This window comes from Chelmon rostratus, chromosome 6 (genome assembly GCF_017976325.1).
Source record: "Chelmon rostratus isolate fCheRos1 chromosome 6, fCheRos1.pri, whole genome shotgun sequence".
Taxonomy (NCBI): domain Eukaryota; kingdom Metazoa; phylum Chordata; class Actinopteri; order Chaetodontiformes; family Chaetodontidae; genus Chelmon; species Chelmon rostratus.
In genome coordinates, this window is record NC_055663.1 from 17,374,816 (window position 1) to 17,391,281 (window position 16,466).

At 41.5% G+C, this 16,466-nt stretch overlaps 3 protein-coding genes across 4 annotated transcripts; all 3 read right to left on the minus strand.

The window, feature by feature from the left end:
* Nucleotides 1-103: 103 nt before the first annotated feature.
* LOC121607396 (cholesterol side-chain cleavage enzyme, mitochondrial) lies at nt 104-3,661 on the minus strand. Of its 2 annotated transcripts, XM_041938153.1 has the most exons (9): nt 3,082-3,661; nt 2,654-2,809; nt 2,241-2,440; nt 1,929-2,132; nt 1,621-1,781; nt 1,360-1,526; nt 1,118-1,196; nt 803-994; nt 104-710 (listed from the first exon to the last, which is right to left on the minus strand). In XM_041938153.1, the coding sequence occupies exons 1-9, from the start codon at nt 3,351-3,353 to the stop codon at nt 588-590; spliced, it is 1,554 nt and encodes a 517-aa protein (XP_041794087.1). In that variant the 5' UTR covers nt 3,354-3,661; the 3' UTR covers nt 104-587. The 2 variants fall into 2 exon arrangements, with proteins under 2 accessions (XP_041794087.1, XP_041794086.1); XM_041938152.1 differs by having other exon boundaries at nt 2,241-2,809; nt 3,082-3,360.
* A 57-nt stretch (nt 3,662-3,718) lies between these two features.
* On the minus strand, nt 3,719-7,169 carry stoml1 (stomatin (EPB72)-like 1). Its single transcript, XM_041938154.1, has 7 exons — nt 6,853-7,169; nt 5,989-6,095; nt 5,745-5,894; nt 4,779-4,982; nt 4,489-4,699; nt 4,198-4,398; nt 3,719-4,022 (listed from the first exon to the last, which is right to left on the minus strand). The coding sequence occupies exons 1-7, from the start codon at nt 7,007-7,009 to the stop codon at nt 3,826-3,828; spliced, it is 1,227 nt and encodes a 408-aa protein (XP_041794088.1). The 5' UTR covers nt 7,010-7,169; the 3' UTR covers nt 3,719-3,825.
* A 1,178-nt stretch (nt 7,170-8,347) lies between these two features.
* nr2e3 (nuclear receptor subfamily 2, group E, member 3) lies at nt 8,348-11,091 on the minus strand. Its single transcript, XM_041939657.1, has 8 exons — nt 11,016-11,091; nt 10,004-10,154; nt 9,791-9,906; nt 9,453-9,737; nt 9,064-9,251; nt 8,743-8,983; nt 8,559-8,664; nt 8,348-8,480 (listed from the first exon to the last, which is right to left on the minus strand). Exons 1-8 carry the CDS (start codon nt 11,089-11,091, stop codon nt 8,348-8,350), a joined length of 1,296 nt encoding a protein of 431 aa, XP_041795591.1.
* Between the last annotated feature and the right edge of the window lie 5,375 nt (nt 11,092-16,466).

Genomic DNA, 16,466 nt, shown 5'->3' on the forward strand with positions numbered 1-16,466 from the left:
AAAAGCAGACAAAGGAAGCAGAAGCCCACAAAATGACCTGCTAATGAACAACTGAAGGGTTGACCCAGACTGAACACACAGACACAAACACAGTTTTCTTTGATTTAATGTTCCAAGATAGTTTCACATTTATTTTCATATTTTCCAGTCCAATAAATATATTCAGAAGTTAAAATATGTGAGAAAACTAAATATTACAAGACATATTTGGAATTCAGTTGTATTGTTTTACTCATCGCTGGTTTGTATAGATATTATAGATAGGTATTTTTAAATACTTTGGAATAAAGATACATCTGTACATTCCGTTTCAATATATTTTACATACAGACTAAACATTTCCATCATTACTCAATAGGTAATATACAGTGTATATCATTTCTTTATTAATGAGTAATTCAACATTATGGAATTACTGAGGTAATTTGTTCATGCACATTTTTAGCTTTTTCTTTCCTAATATTTTTTTCTTGGTCTCCATCAGCATTTTATTTAGTGTTTATTTTGTGGTGCTTTGTGAAGCCCTTTGCAATTAAGGCTACAGAAATAAGCCTTATGCTTATCACAATTTTCCCTCAAACTCAGTGTTACCGAGCAGTATCCAGAGGCTTCAAAGTCAATATTATAGGCTTGTCTGGTAAGAGAATGAGCTCAAAGGTGCTCTGCACTTCCACATGGCGCTGTTTCTCCACTCTGAAGTTCTCAAGCATCTGCAAAGACAGAGGATGCACACAGTTAATATGTTCTGTGAATGGGCCAGAGAATACAGTCAAACTCCTCTTTATTCTCTGTAACGGCTCACGTGGATAAGGAAGATTTGCATCTCCGCCTCAGCTATTCTCCGTCCTAAACACTGACGGGGGCCGAAACCAAAGCCCAGGCTCCTGAAGTAGTGCGTCTCCGTCCTCAGCCAGCGGGAGGGCTGATACTGCTCCGGACGAAAAAACACTTTGGGGTCTCTGCCCATTGCATACAGCCCTAACTGGACCAGAGTCTAAACACAAACGCAGAAGAACACAGAAAAGGTGAGCTGTGCTAAATTGTGCAAGGGACTTCTTAGCCCGTGACAATGCTCAAATCCAAACACATGATTGGCTGATTTATATTTTTTACTTACCCCAGCTGGGATGTGGTAGTTTTGAATAATGATATCTTCTGCTATGTATCTTTGCAAGCTGACTGCAACCGGGTGCAACCTGAGGGATAAGAGTCATAATTCTGCATGAAAGACTAACTTGGCGGTCAGTTTCAGAAGAATTATATGAAAGTGGAAAAATAATTACTACAGAGCTGAAAAGAGGCTACGACTTCTGAAACAATTATGGAAATTGAATTTCTGACAATGAATTTTTTTTCAACCTCAATGTTTCCTTCAAAGCCCCTTTGACCAGTGGAATCCGCTTCAGCATCTCCATCATGTCTCCCTGGCTTTCAGCCCGAGCTGCGGCCACCTCCGCCCTCAGCTCCTCCTGGAGGCTGGGGTGTCTACCAAGTTCATACAGTGTCCACAGCAACGTTATTGAAGTCTGAAACACACAAGCAGAATTAAGCAGTCTTAAGACAGCTGGGAAAAAAGGGAATATCCTGGAAATAAATTATTTTTGTAACTTTTTTCCTCACCGTATCAACTCCTCCAGCCATTAGTTCAGTGATGCTGGCCTTGATGTCTTCGATGGACAGCTTGTCCAGCATGAGCAGGCTGGCCAGCACTCCTGGGTATTTCTTTGGAGTGCCAGTCTCCTGACGTAGCTGCCTGTAGATGTTATGGATGCAGCGGTCCGCTGATATGACAATATAAACAAAATAAGAAACTGCATCATATTCAGTACAAACAATAAAAAAGGACACTTCTAAGTAACCCCATGATGCAGACCAAAGCCAATCAAAACAATATTTAAAACGCACATCCTGGTTCTTCTGAGGCCTACCTTGGTTGAAGATCCCATCCCAAGCCTCCACGTGGTCCCGCCACACCTTTGCTCCAATCTGTCTCAACAGACCGGGAGGGATGTACAGCATGGGTGAAGTAGTCTTGAACATGAGGGTGATGCAGTCAATGAAATGTTGAGCTTCAGGGTCAATGTAGTCCAGCATCAAACCCAAACGCTCGCCATACAGCACTGAGCTCACCGCTGTGTAGGACAGAGTCCACATGAGACAAAGACGAGCAAAATGTGAAGAAAAAAAGGCCCCTTACAAATTAGACTTGAATATCAAAGGGAGATAAAAGGCAGCCTTACACTCTAGTGCATATTTAAAGAGTTCTTGAGAAAGGTCAGTGGTCCATTTGTTCTGCCCGCTTCGCTTGATCTTTTTGTGCACTCTGGCCACAAAATCCTCGCCCACTTCGTCCAGTAAAGGCACAAAATTTTCCAGCACCTTCGGGGAAATCACCTCCTTGTTGAGAATCACACGGTTTGATCTCCAGTCTTCTCCATTCCTGTGGAAAGATTGGGTGTATGGGGAGAATCTAGTCCGTCTCAACACAGAGCTTATGGTCAGACAGAAAGGCAGACAGGCAGTATCAAGATAAAATAAAACTATTACAATACATAATCTTATAGCACTTAATATAAAACCCTTGGTTCCATCAGTGTCACAATATTGGCAAACAGAATATATGCGGGTAAATGGGGAAAATAATGTCACATACTTGAGTAAAACTCCATATTTGCGATTCCTGTAGTCTCTGTATGATGTCCAGGCTTCAACTTTCAGCCTTTTGGGATAATGGCCCTCAGCTTTGAAGAGGATAGCAGCATCTTCAGGACTGATGATATTTACACTTTCATAATAACCTATTTTTTCTCTTGAAATACAGGAAGCCAGAGGAAGAAAAAAGGGTGAGAATGCTAGGCCTGCTGCTTGTTTTTGGAACACATGACCTTGTGGATTGTCAGTCACAACTATATCTCATGAACAAGAATGTTTACAGTTCGACCAGAAAATAGTTTCAAAGTAGTGACATAATTCAGTCATTTATTTTGTCTGCTTGTGAATTATTTAAGACTAGTAGACTATTAGTGTCGTGCAGTCATTTTATCATTCTAAGATTTATGCAAACTGTCTTTCCATCCGTACCTGTAAATGGGTCCAAACGTTTTGAAGTTCTGCAACATGATACGGTGAAGGTTTCTGAAGCCATCCAGTTTCCAGAAATTGTATAAGTTGGCCACGCCATTCTTCCACAGTCCAGGAATCTCACTGAAAGGCCTGACAATGCTGCCGCTCTCTGAGTAGGCCTGTCTGACCACCGGAACACTGCTGCTGCAGCGCACACCTGATGCTGTCCCCGCTTCTATCCAGCACAGGGGCAGCATCGCAGGGCTGCGCCACACATTCCACCTGGCCATCCTGACAACATAAAAAGCTCACTCTTCTCTACCTTCAGCAGCTACTCTGGCTCTCCCAGGGACATCTGGTGCAAAACAAGGAGGCTGGTCTAAATACTCAGCCCCCCTTACCGTGATGATCAAGGCTCTCCAGTTGAACTTCACACTGGATGCACCACAGCACAGTTTGTTTGTGTAAGTCGAGCTGCGTTACTTACTGAATATTTTATCTTGTAGCCGAGCGCTCTATGACCATCTTTCTGTAAAAGCATGTTGAAACTATTAAAACGTATGTCTGCCAAAATTAGGCCTTAAGACCATCACAAAGTGTGTTGTCTTTGCAAACAAGCATTTGCTTTGATTTGTGAAAAAAGACAAGGCCGTAACAGAAATTCAGTTTATAAGAAATGTTATCAGAGCATACATGAACACCATTTACTTACAGTTAAAATCAAGGATTTAATAAATAGCTATACAAATGTTACTGTGATCACTACTTTTTAAGTAGCTTTATGAGTTCCTCCAGCCTCATAGCAGTCTTAATATCTCCCTGGATTTTAAGTCTGCCGCTGGTGTAAGCAGCAAATGGTCGTAGCTCGCCCTGGAACATGGCCAGAAGGTCGCTGTCACTCATGCTCAGTGTCACATCTGGCTCTCTGCACAAGGACCCTGCCCCAGCTGCACCACTACCTACAAAACACACACAGAGCAATGCAGATACTGATTTAACTGTGCTGTTGTTTCTCTGGACTTCAAACATTTGAGCATCATTAAACAGATTTAGCACAACCTCGGCTGCTGGACCTATCTGAACGAAAATAGTTGTATAATTGTGGCATATTTACAGCAATGTGTGAACCATCACCTTGGCTCAAATCCACGTAGTAACTGTGCTGTTGTCCATCTTCTGAGGTTAATTCAAACTGGAAGCAGGCCCCAACCTGGCGGACCAAATTTTCAGAGAGCAGGAGCTTGACCCCACCAAGCAGCTCTTCAACAGAACCTGGTGTGGCCACAAATGCCTGAGGGCTACTGCTGAGCTCATCTGTAAAGGTTATCTTGTCCTCTGAGAAGCAAAAGCCACAGATGCATCACACAACATGATCATAATGGATAAAAGCTATACAAAAACAGTTGCATGTGTGAGGGGCCATACCTCGTTGATGCTGTGAACTGCTACTGTGGCCCAGAAAGTGCATGGCCAACTGCTGAATGGGGCCAGTAAGACCTTCCAGTCCAGGCACAGAGGGAGGCATGATGAGGGGTCCAGAAGGGCCTTCATCTGGTGCTTTAAGTAATGAACCCAGGGTGAGCTCTACCCTGTCCACCTCCAGCCCCCAGTGCCGAGTCAACTCATTAATGTCCATCTGTACAGAGCAAGAAAGGATGTAAGTTTGACATGATATGGTGAAGAGCCAGCAGAGAGTAGCTTCAGTGTTGTCTCACCCCGAGATATTCTCCCAGTTTAACTCTCTCGGTTTGGATTTCTCTGACAGTCTTCTTGACCAGGCTGTGGGTCAAAGCATTCTGTGCAGTCATCCTGGTTGAGGCGTTCAGGTCCTGGACTGATACTACTGACATGACAGGGTTCCAGATCCTGAACTGAATGTCTGCTCCAACTGACAACACGCCGCCATCCCGAGTAGTCACCTACATTGAGAGAATGACATTTCATATGAGTGCTGTTAATTTAATGTTTGTCACGAAAAAATATACAGAGATCTCCTCTTCATTCTTAAAGCCTGTGTTGACTCAGCAAAATTCACTGCGTAAGACTGGACGTGCAGTTGACGAATGCTGACTGCTCAGAAGGAGGGTCTTGGCTCCACTGAGAAACAAAAGACATGAGCTGGACACCTTTTCTCTCTACTAAGTGTATGGCGAAGAAAGGCTGAAAGGATAAGAAATGTAAACATGAGAGGGAAGACATGAGACTAAAAACAAAGCATTCAGCACATTGCGTTCTCCCACTATCAGTTTATTTTCTCCAGTTTCACACTGATCAACAGTGCACCAAGAGTGCCACCTGCAGGACAAAATAAATCACACAGGACTAACAGAAATGTCCATATAACTTGGTGCACGGTTGATAAGCAACTATGACTCCTCCTCCTACTGTCTGGGAAGACCTTCTTACCCCACCATGTTTTCATCACTGTCCTTATGATTGGAAACGGTCTGTCTGTTTGTCTCTCCTGCTGCCTGAAACACAACTCATTTTCCATGCTATCTGAACAGAAGCAGTCCTCCTACTGCACTGTAAGCAGTCTTACTGAGAATTGATCTGAAGCAGCAGTCTAAGACAAATGAAGTGGATATCTTCCAAAGTTAGTTCCCTGTTTTTATTTCAAGAGTTTAGCAAGTTGTCCATGACAACAGCTAAGTAATGAAAAACAGGGTATAGTGGTTTACCTGGCAAGGAGGGATGTTGAAAGCACGGGTGCGTAGATCAACTCTCTGCCACTGGTCAATAAGGGGTAGCACGAGGACAATACCAGGGCCCTTTGGTGGACACACTCGACCCAGACGAAACACTACTATCCTCTGGTAGTTTGGCACCGTCTACACACAAAATGAGTCACAGCTGTTTGTTTTATTCTAAACAAGTGAGCGGACATGCTGCGGGAGTTACTGACGAGAGACGATCGCAGCTTACTTTCAGTACAAACCACCCTGATATAGGAAATATTATAAAGGTACAGATGTAGACGAGGAAGATGACGATAAGGTTGCAAATCCAGGACAGCCATCCTTGGGTGGTATCTTAAAGAGAGGCAAACAAACAAAAAACAGAATCTTAGTCTTGATGGATATTTTTCGAGAACCAGTCACGTGAAGACCTGCTCTACCTGTAAAAAGAGCTGTACGATACCATCTGTGGCTTTAAGGGGAGCTGTCTGAAGTCTGAGAAAATGACTCAAGTGAGTCCTAACTTGAGCTTGCAGATCACAATATTTTAACAAAAAGTGTGTATTGCAAGGGGCTAAGGAAACGTGATACTGAATTGCATTATGGGAAGTGTAGGATCCCATGTTTTTGGAGTTTGACTGACCTGGGGGAGGCAATTTAAGAACATCTCATCCTCTGCAACTTTGGCCATGCTTTTTTGTTTTAATCTGTCAGTCCTCTAGCTTTTTATTAAGTGCTATGCTATGTAGCATGTGGCATTTAGGCCTATGTAGCATATGTTTTTTTTAGATGTTTTATGTTTGTTTTTTCTGTGCGCGTGTATTGTGTTTCACCTGGCTGCAAGACAAATTTCCCCTGGGGAACAATAAAGTTAAAGGTGAGGTGAAACAAGAAATATGATGCAATGCAGCAATAATACCTTGACAACATCTACTGTTGATTCTAAATTGCTAAACTAATTTTTGGACAGTGAAATAGATCAAGGGACATATTTTTATTATTATTAAATGCTTGTTTGTTTGACTTAGCTAAACCCACTATATAACGCCTTATAACAACCTAAATCACTGAAAAACATAACTACTGTAGCTAATGTTAGCTAGTTACCTACCAGTGAAGTTGTTTTCAGAAACATCGGGCATGTTGTCAAATGAAAGTCCTCTGTGGTGGCTGGGCTGTGGAAATCCACCGGTGTCCACAAACAAGCCAGGAGCCCTCGGACCTGTGGAGTCCCTCTGAGGAAGCAGCTGATACGACTTGCTATACATTGTTTTGTAAAACAGTTGCTATTTCTTATTTAAAGCAAGTTCATATTGGTCTCTGCTGTAGATGATGATTACGTCAACCCGCCTGGTTGACGTAAACAAAGTAGTTATGGCTACTGAAATGCAAGACGCTTTAGCTAATTATGCTAACTAGCTAGCGTACCGTTCTTCCTTGTTTTGGTCCAGCTCTTCTTCCCGGAGTCTAACCTCACAAACGGTTCGTATTAATCACTAAATGTGCTCATTACCGCCACCTAACGTTACTGTAATCCAACTGGAGTTTCTATTCCAGCGCACGCAGCTCCAAGCTGTTGAACCTTTCAATAATGTTGTCCCGAGTCAGATATTTCTGATGTCAAAAGTTACTGTCCTGACTAGTCAGTCAGATTTATTTGTCTTTTTGCTCAAGGCCATGGAAAGTTCCCAAGTGTGCCCGACAGCACCCGTAAACCCTGTTTGAAAAGAAAACTGCAGATCCTGTCTTTTAGTAAGCTATTTAGCCATAATGAATGTTGTCATATTGTCCAGTAGACAAAACATATTACATGCAGAATAATATTGGATTATTAGATGCATCCCATCCTGCAATAAAGACTCCTACAAAGACTCATCTTTGCCACCTTCCCAGATTGTAGTTCCTGCTCAGTCCATCTGCATTTAAAGCCATTCTGGATATTCATTTGCTTATTGCCTGATATCTTCTACCTTTATTTAAACATGTTGCTTGCATCAAATTCTAAATGAGGATATAGTTAAAAAAAAACAAAGAAATATCTCAGTTTCAACATTTGATATGTCGTCTTTGTGCTATTTTCAATTAAATGTGATGTTTTAAATGTTTTGCAAATCATCACTTTCTGCTTGTTCACACAGCATCCCAACTTTTTGGAAACACAGTTGTATCTGCAATAAATACTATTAATAGAGATATTGTGCATAGTGTCTGTTTTTTGTAGCAACCTTTTGGAATGTGTCTTATGTGTTCCCTTCTGTTTCTGTGCAACCAAATAAAGAATGGAAAAAAACGACCGAAGATCAAACACAACAAATACAAAATTTCCATATTTATTTTGTTCAAACACTTACATTCAAAATACATGTCCTCATTTTTATATACTATAACAAAAATCTTTTTCCTTGCAGCTAAGTACCAACACAGTATAATGTGGTATTTCTGTGGTAATTCATAACAAACACTGAGATATTTACAAAGGAAATGGAAGCAATAGCTTCTGAATTGTTTATTTAATCAGAATGCCATAAATGTTAAATATACGCCAGAAAACATGTTCCTTGAGAGCAGGTTCATTGTGTTTTCATCCGGCTTCCCTCGACGCTTGTTTAGTTTTTGAACATGTCACACAGCAGCTTCTCCATGGGTGTGCTGCCAATGGTCCGGTGAAAGTACAGCTGCTCTATTTTCGCAGAGCTGATGAAGTGGAGGGATGGCAGGAGAAGTAACAGTCTCCCAAACCTTGATGGAATGGAAAGAAGAGGAGTGAACTTCATGTTTCTACTACTGACTAACTTCAAATACTCTTCTCAGGTTTACCTGGTACTTTGGCTGGGGTACACTGAATGGATGTGCTGACCTAGCAACACCTGCGACTGGTCCTGCAGATTCTCCACCTGCTCTGGGTCTTTGAGGCTGCGTGTCTCTGCGAGTCAAACAGCTGATATTACTTACAGTGTCCATTTAATGACAAATACATATTGCTGGAGGAACAAATACTTGCCTGGTTTGAACAGCACAATAGCTTTCAGGCAGGCAAATTCAGTGGGGTCAACAGCCAGGGCCTTGAAGCGATTAAAGACCTCTTCCAGGATGCGCAGGTCACCTGTGGGGATACTGATCTTGGCCTGCTGTGTGGAAGGAAGATCTGGCAGAGAAAGAAGAGGACAGCTGCCCATGGGTAGGGACCACTGGATGGCACACAAGAGGAACATCTCACTCCAAGCTTCTTCAAGGAGAATCACCTGAGGACACCACAGAAATACATAAGTCTCATATGGGATTTATGTACGAGTAAATCAAAACGCATGTCAGTCCGTCTCACCTGGTCTCGAAATGGCAAGTGAGCAAAAACAGGCAAATTTTTTGCCCACTTGACGGACATGAAGAGGAGTCGTGCCGACATCTCATATATACTCTCTGAACAGCTGGAGGTGTACAGGGACATACGGTAGTCAGAGGGAGTCCGATCTCTCTCCGAATCATTGGTTGTCACGTCAATATTCTCCTCCACTGTGCAAGAAAAAACAAGAGTCACACAAATGTTGGTTCAGTTCAGATTTGGCAATTAAGATAATGGTTTATTGTGTCATCCTTCAAGACAAACCCCACTTATCACTGACCTAAGTAGCAAAACCACACCATGAAGTGTATTTTCAAAACAGTCGTATCCCATCTTGGTAGCAGTATTAAATGTCTGCCACATGATCTCACCATCCTCAGGCTCCAGCTTTGCACAGGTCTCTGCAGTCAGCAGGCTGACCATAAAGCGGTGGTTATTACTGGGGTTGCTGCAGGGCTGTGTGGCGGCAGGGGTGCTGACAGAGGAAGTGACCAGCGGCCTGCAGATGACTGACGAGTGGGTGGCAGGGGAGGTGAGTTCCCGTGTGGTGGCCAGGTGCTCCTTCTTAGTGTCCACACATATAGAGTCGAGGCTGACATGCGCCGTGCTGCGTGGCTGCCGCTCATTCTGCACGGCTGCCGAAGGCAAAGTTAAATGATGTATCACATGAAAACAGGCAAGACTTTAGATGGTCTGTGCTGTGACAGAAACATTTTCTCACCGTCTTTGTTCATGCCAGCTTGGAGACACTTCTTAAGTCGACACGCTTGGCACTGGTTCCGATGAGCCTTGTCAACAGGACACCTGCCAGTTCCAGCCTGACACCTGTGATATTGACAATAAAAAGTTTTCCGAATAACATGTCACACTAGCTGCATTCTGTCCATCATACACATTCTGTGTAAGGTAGAATTGTGCTCACCTGTAGATGAGTCTTCGTCTCACGCTGCGCTTGAAGAAGCCGCTGCAGCCGTTGCAGGCATAGATTCCATAATGTTTACCGCTGCTTGAATCAGAACACACTTTACAGAGCAGGCCGTGCCCAAGCCCTTTACCTGGGACTGAACCAGTTTCTGTAGAGAACAGGCAGCAGAAATAAAGAGTTACTATTATTTCACACCATTTTAATGACCAACAGAAGATTTAATTGTACAGATCCTATCAGGGACATAATTTCTATGGACATGAGTCTACAGCTGTCCATACTAAACGGTTACAATATTGAGAGTCACAGAGTATATAGATCGATAGATATTGACTAGATGAATCATTTACATTTAAACATTATATTGAATATCTCATCACCAAAAGAAACAGAGCCTCCCTTTATATTGTACTTGAGACAGTCTATTAGTCCTTGATTATGGTGATATAATTCACAGACATGCTGCTGCTTCCACCCTCAAACCCCAAGACTCAGTTTATCATTCTGCTCTCAGACTCATCAGACACTCACCATTGCAATCTGTATAATAAAGTTGGTCGGTCCTCTCTGGCACAAAGGCGTGATAAACACTTGTATCTTTTCATCTCTATAGCATCTGTGCCGAAGTGGACCACAGGATCCAACCAAACTCGATCGGCAAACTGTCTTGTGCTTGAAGTCCTGAGGGTTTATTCTGAACTTGAAAATCTGCCTGTAGCTTCAACACATTACACGTACAACACATTCTCAAAACTGACCCTCTCACTTCCCCTGGACAATTCAAAACAATGATCTCAAAAAAACTACTTCACCTACATGTGCAGCTGTGTCCTCTTTTGATTTGTTTTAATTCTGTATTACCGTGTATCATTCTTTGCAACGCCTCAACGATTTTCAGGGCTTAAATAAAGTTTTTTTAATTGAATTTTTCTGACGACATAATTTTTGATTGAATAATTCTTTATATATTTCATATCAAAACATTTATACTTTACAGTTCATGGCTCACCTTCTTCTGTTCGATCTGTGAAGTCACTGGAGTTGTCAGAAGAAAACATGTTGGCTTTGGTCATGTGGTCCTCCATTTTGGCATGTGTTCTAATGTCTGAACTTCACACGACAATTTTTTAGACAAATGTCAAATTACTCCCGGAAGTATTTCCTCTTGTGGATATTGTGTTTTCTGGGTAGTTGTCTGACTGGATCAACGCATTGTTGACACATGACAATGACCACAAAACATAAAAGAGGTAGAATTTGTAGTTATTTCCACTACAGCTTATAGTTAACGCAGATTTCTTCAGAGGTCACCAGAGAGTTACTCCAGGATTGCTCAGTGATATTGATCCAGCGCTGTTGTCCTTTCTCTGGTTGTTTCTGATGCAACAGGGGTCAATGCAGTTACTATTTCTCTTCCTCTTCTTCTTCCTTCTCTTTGCCAGAATGAGTGCGCAAGCCTGAGTCGTCTGGGGGCTTTCTGGAGGAAGACAAGGAGATTAGCACCAGGCGCTGTGTAAGCAAATGCTGATTTGTCATCCTCTTAATCTTTACTGTCTATAGGGGTGAATCAATCAGTCACACCACTTACAGGCATAACTGTATTCAACAAAGGTGAAAAATATATTCTTCATCTCACCCACACTGCTGTCAGATGACTTAATGAAGATCACAAGTGTTCCAGATTAAAATCTGTAATCGAAATTGTCCCATTTTCAGTCTTTACTTATCATGCTTTTGCCAGATGAGCTAATTCATTCTTAATTCCATCTATTTAATGTAGAGCGACTTCTCTCATGCCGAAGGGTCAGTGCATTATCATGACACATATACATTTTCCCACCTCTCATTTCCCTTTTTTTAATTGCTGTAAGATAATTTGCAGAATTTTGATTTGTTCTGCTCTTCCACACAAATCCATAGACGTCTCTTCCAAATTACATCTGATGCAAGAGTAGATAGAAATAATGACATGTCGTGGCATTTGTAGCTTAAATACAAAATGAAGTTGCATTAATACTATCACAAACATAACCTACATTAATACATTTTCCAGTGTAGAAGAAGTAATAGTGCACTGGTTGCTAAAAAGCTGCACAGAGGGCCATTCTGCTTAGTATTTCTTTACTGCAAGTGCTTAAGTGGCATTTTCTAGTCTTGTATAACATTGTGGGGGTGTCTCTTTAGGTGTGTGTGTGATTATATAATATATATAATTGATATTTTAAGAAATTAATATGAGAAGAAACAATAAAGATATTAGCCTATTGTAAATCTGGTGAAATCACGCCTCATCAACTACTGCCTATGTTTTAGAAGTTGTCTGCCAGTCAACAGACGAAGAATTCGAATAGCACTAATCAACAAAAGACGATCACAAAACATTTCATTATGGATTATTACTGTTTACTCACAGTAAACATATGTTCCTCACCTTCGGGTAGTGGGGTTAACAGGGCAGTTAAGACGTTCCCTCTGTGCCATATTGGTCCTGTCAATGACACTAATGGCCTCAGGAGAATACAGCCACCCCAAAGTAGCTTAACCTTCCATGAAACGTGGTCTCCTTCTTGGAGGGGATCTTGAAAGCGGGTGATGAGAAGAAAAACAATTAGTGCAGAGATTGAAAGAGCAGCAACAAGTTGACCCTTAATTCCACTCCTCTGCCATATGGTGACTGCTCTCCGGAGCCTCCGTCTGCCTAATTAGCAGGAGTCCACAACTCCTGGAATCATGCTAGAGTGGTAGCTGTATTATTGCACATGGTTAATCAGCTATTTAATCAGATCAAAAGTAACAAAGACACTAAAGATACTGATGTCCTGTGTCCGCAGCACAGGCGGTTTTCTCTGATGTCTGTTATCCTTATTAAGTCACTTTTGATTGTACGAAAACAACGTAGTATTGAAAACAGAGCTCTTTCTGTTCGCCTAAACTGGTGTGTAAAAGGATTACCAACGAGGGGCTGTCTATGAGGGCAGACACACAAACACACACACACACACACACACTCCCTGAAATGGGGACAAACTAGTTTAGATGTGGTCTCAAAGGCTCCAGTAATTGCAAATGGGTAGGTACAAACAACCCACATTCCAAAAAAGTTTGGATGCTGAACTGTGTTTACTGACGACAGCTTTAAGTTCCTGAGCTCATGCAGTAACATCCTTTAAGTCATGTGTTAACAAAGTGGTGAACCTCACTCTTTCCTTGTTTGTGAAGCACTGAGCCTTTCCAGGGGCCTCCTTTCATGCCCAATCATGATACTATCATCTCTTACCAATCAACCTGTTCACCTGCGGAATGATCCAAACAGGTCTTTTTGGAGCGTTCCATAACTTTCTCAGTCTTTTGTTGCTCCTGTCCCAACTCATTTGAAACGTGTTGCTGCATCAAATTCAGAATAAGCAGATATTTACAAACATCAATGAAGTTGTTGAGGTCAAACATTAAATATGTTGTCTTTATTGTTATTTGTTATTTTCAGTCTTTTATCATGAATGGTATGTGCTTGTTGTGTTATGATTTTGTCCACCTGCCTGTTCGTTCCCCTTCACCCCCGTCCTCTCTCTCTCTCTCTCTGCACACCTGGCCATCATCTGGGATCAGCACACCTGCCTGCCATCAAGCCGTTATCATCTCCTTCCCTACAAAACCTTGAGAGCATCAAGGGCCAGTCCCCGCTGCCTTGTTGTGCTATTCACAGTTTATTGTTGCACCACGCTTCTAGCTCTTATGCTAGTCAGTTTGCCTGCCTGCCAGCTTGCTTCACCTGTTCTCCCTGTCTCCAGGATTATCTGCCACCTCGTCAGTCTACCAAAACCACCAGCCAGCTTACACCCTCAGGATCCCCTCTGCCAAGCCTCGTCCTGGATTATTCCCCCTCACCTCAGCCCACAAACCAACCAGGCACTATCTCACCATCCCTGCCTGTCTCATGATAAAAGACCTGTGTTTTTTTTGTTTTGTTTTTTTTCCCTCTTACCCGCTTGTCCAGTTTCTGTGTTTGGGTTCAGCTGTGAATCTTGACCATGCAGTGACTTGGCTTTGTATTGTGCACCTCAGTAAAACAGTCTGAAAAGTTGATTGCAGGTCTATTACAGTCAATCTTGAATCTTTATTCTGGTTTATTCTTAAAGTGCTGCTGCAGCTACTTCATAAATAAATTTCTGATATGCTTGAGTTTGAGTTACTTCAAGTCAGAACACGGTCAAATGCATTTGCATAGAAATTATCTTAAATCACTGTATTTTCCTGTGCCTTTGATTAAATCCCTGTACTGTTCTTAATTTGCTTTATTAAATTTGGGATAACATTTTCTGTATTTTGTTCAACTTAATTTTATTCTCCTGATTGTGTTTGTGCATTTTGTTTAAAGTTCTAATGCATGTTGTCGATTTATGTAAAGCACTTACTTTACATAAAGTTTATATAAATCACCGTGTTTTAAAGGTGTTATACAAACTTGCTTTGCTTTTCCTTTGTGTACAACAAACAACAATTTGACTGGCATACATGCCCAAGGCAAATGGCCCCATTACAGTTTATACAGACACACACAATATAAACGCCCCAATGCCAACATGCAGCTTGGCCTACAGCACCTTGTATCCAGACTGGACGTAAAACCATTCAAAACAGGCTAAAATACTGTAGTTCAAACATGACATCAGAATGTCTCAAATGAACCTTTAATAACTATTTATGATGTCTGATTTCACTAACCAGCTATTTATTTCTGTGGGAAACTGGGAAATCGGAAGCAAAAAATAAAGGTTTGTGAAGAGTGGTGTGGCATTTGACACAACAAACAAAGTTTGGGAAGCAAAATGGCTTATACTACACTGTGTGCTTGCAATATAAATTTACACTTACACCATCTAAAACCACTCTGTGGATAAGCCGAAAATACACATTTATACTGACCTAAGCAGTACTGAGTCTGGTAATCTGGAGTCCCATATCAGATTACGTAACACAGGTGTTACTCACATACAGGGAGTGACCTCATTATCTTGTTCTTCAAACTATTCAACAGGACATTTACATATAAGGTGCATGCTAAAAGGTCATCTTCGAGAAAAATGATTGGTTGGTAATTTCACACCCTTTCAAATTTGAATCTTGTCATTCATAATACTTTTATGATGATATCATGTTAATCATCTAAATGAGTTACACATATGCAACGTGTACGTTTAAAGATTTCCACCACAGTGATACATGTAATCCTTTTTTTGGATGCCTGACTCTTAAGCTGTCGGCACGGGTGCGATGCTGCTGCCATCAGCAAAGTGCTGCTTTGAGGTTTTGCCCAGCTGGGATAACTGTCACATTTCTTCACTCCTCAGCCCTGTGATTGTTGTGCAGATGCAGCCAACCTTTAGCAGCCCGCTGCCATGAGCTAACTGGATGATTATGTATTTAGTGGAAACATTTATGATGACAGGGCCCTGCAGGTGATTGAACACACGTCACTGGTAAAACCCTGGCTCAGTTGCTTGGCAGATCAGACAGATCAGCTGTTCATTAGTTTAAGAGTGCCATTACCTTTCTACATATTTTCCAATGTACTATGTGTGTGCGTGTGTGTGTGTGTACATATATATATATATATATATATATATATATATATATATATATATACACATATAATATTGAGCAGCAGGCACAAATGTGCAAGGCATAATTTTATTGTCCTTCAAAGGATGTCCTTGAATGCTCGTTCACAAATATTTGTATCAGTCTAAGCAGCTTTTTGATATAATCTCTTTGAATGTCAGCTATAATCAAAGAGTGGAATCAACTTTTAAAGGTTTTGCTGTCCTCTTTATGCACAGGCAGCAGGCGTTTCAAGGTGGTAAGGCATGAATTGTGTCATACTCGAAAGATGCGTTTCTTATTTATTTATGTATTTATTTCTTTTAATGTCATTTAATCATGAGCTTTGAATTCATAACCCTAATGCAATTTGCTTTTAGTGCTATGATAAAACAAGATATATAGTTAGACAACTTTTGGCTTAAAAATGGAAATTGGAAACTGAAATTATCATTTACATTTTTTTAAAGTTTTTGTACAAACCTGACAGTCAACCATTTCAAATGAATAAAGACAGTAAAATGTCCCAGTCGGATAATCTTATGCCTGCCCAGTTATAACAACATAAGATTCTGTTACACTGCACTTCGCAAGTATACCTGATTCCAAGTGGCTGCAGAGACTGGATAACCAAGCTTGCGTGGTTAAGCTTTGTTAGGTTCAGTTCAGTGTTTCCTGTGGTCCCCCCCAAGTCAGATGAAGTAGAAGGATTGAGGTGTCAGCACTATGGCTCCCAGGGATTGCCCCGCCTTGCCATCTGCTGCCACTGCTGTAATCCACACAATGAGAAAATCAGTTGTCTCAGTCCATATCAAAGTCATGTCCACTCAGTTCAACAGGTAAATCAACATCGGAGACTGTA

Bases quoted from the DNA above. Each gene is read 5' to 3' on its own strand.
- LOC121607396 (XM_041938152.1), bottom strand. From the start codon at position 3,353: ATGGCCAGGTGGAATGTGTGGCGCAGCCCTGCGATGCTGCCCCTGTGC. The intron at 2,133-2,240 runs GTAAGGCTGCCT...TGTCCTACACAG, and splicing joins CTTTAAATATGCACTAGAGT to CGGTGAGCTCAGTGCTGTAT. The intron at 1,197-1,359 runs GTTGAAAAAAAA...CTTATCCCTCAG, and splicing joins GCTTTGAAGGAAACATTGAG to GTTGCACCCGGTTGCAGTCA.
- stoml1 (XM_041938154.1), bottom strand. From the start codon at position 7,009: ATGTATAGCAAGTCGTATCAGCTGCTTCCTCAGAGGGACTCCACAGGT. The intron at 6,096-6,852 runs GTAGGTAACTAG...CCTCTCTTTAAG, and splicing joins TTCTGAAAACAACTTCACTG to ATACCACCCAAGGATGGCTG. The intron at 4,983-5,744 runs GTAAACCACTAT...CTCTCAATGTAG, and splicing joins TCAACATCCCTCCTTGCCAG to GTGACTACTCGGGATGGCGG.
- nr2e3 (XM_041939657.1), bottom strand. From the start codon at position 11,091: ATGGAGGACCACATGACCAAAGCCAACATGTTTTCTTCTGACAACTCC. The intron at 8,984-9,063 runs GTGAGACGGACT...TGGTGTCCTCAG, and splicing joins ACTTGCCATTTCGAGACCAG to GTGATTCTCCTTGAAGAAGC. The intron at 8,665-8,742 runs GCAAGTATTTGT...TTTGACTCGCAG, and splicing joins TATTGTGCTGTTCAAACCAG to AGACACGCAGCCTCAAAGAC.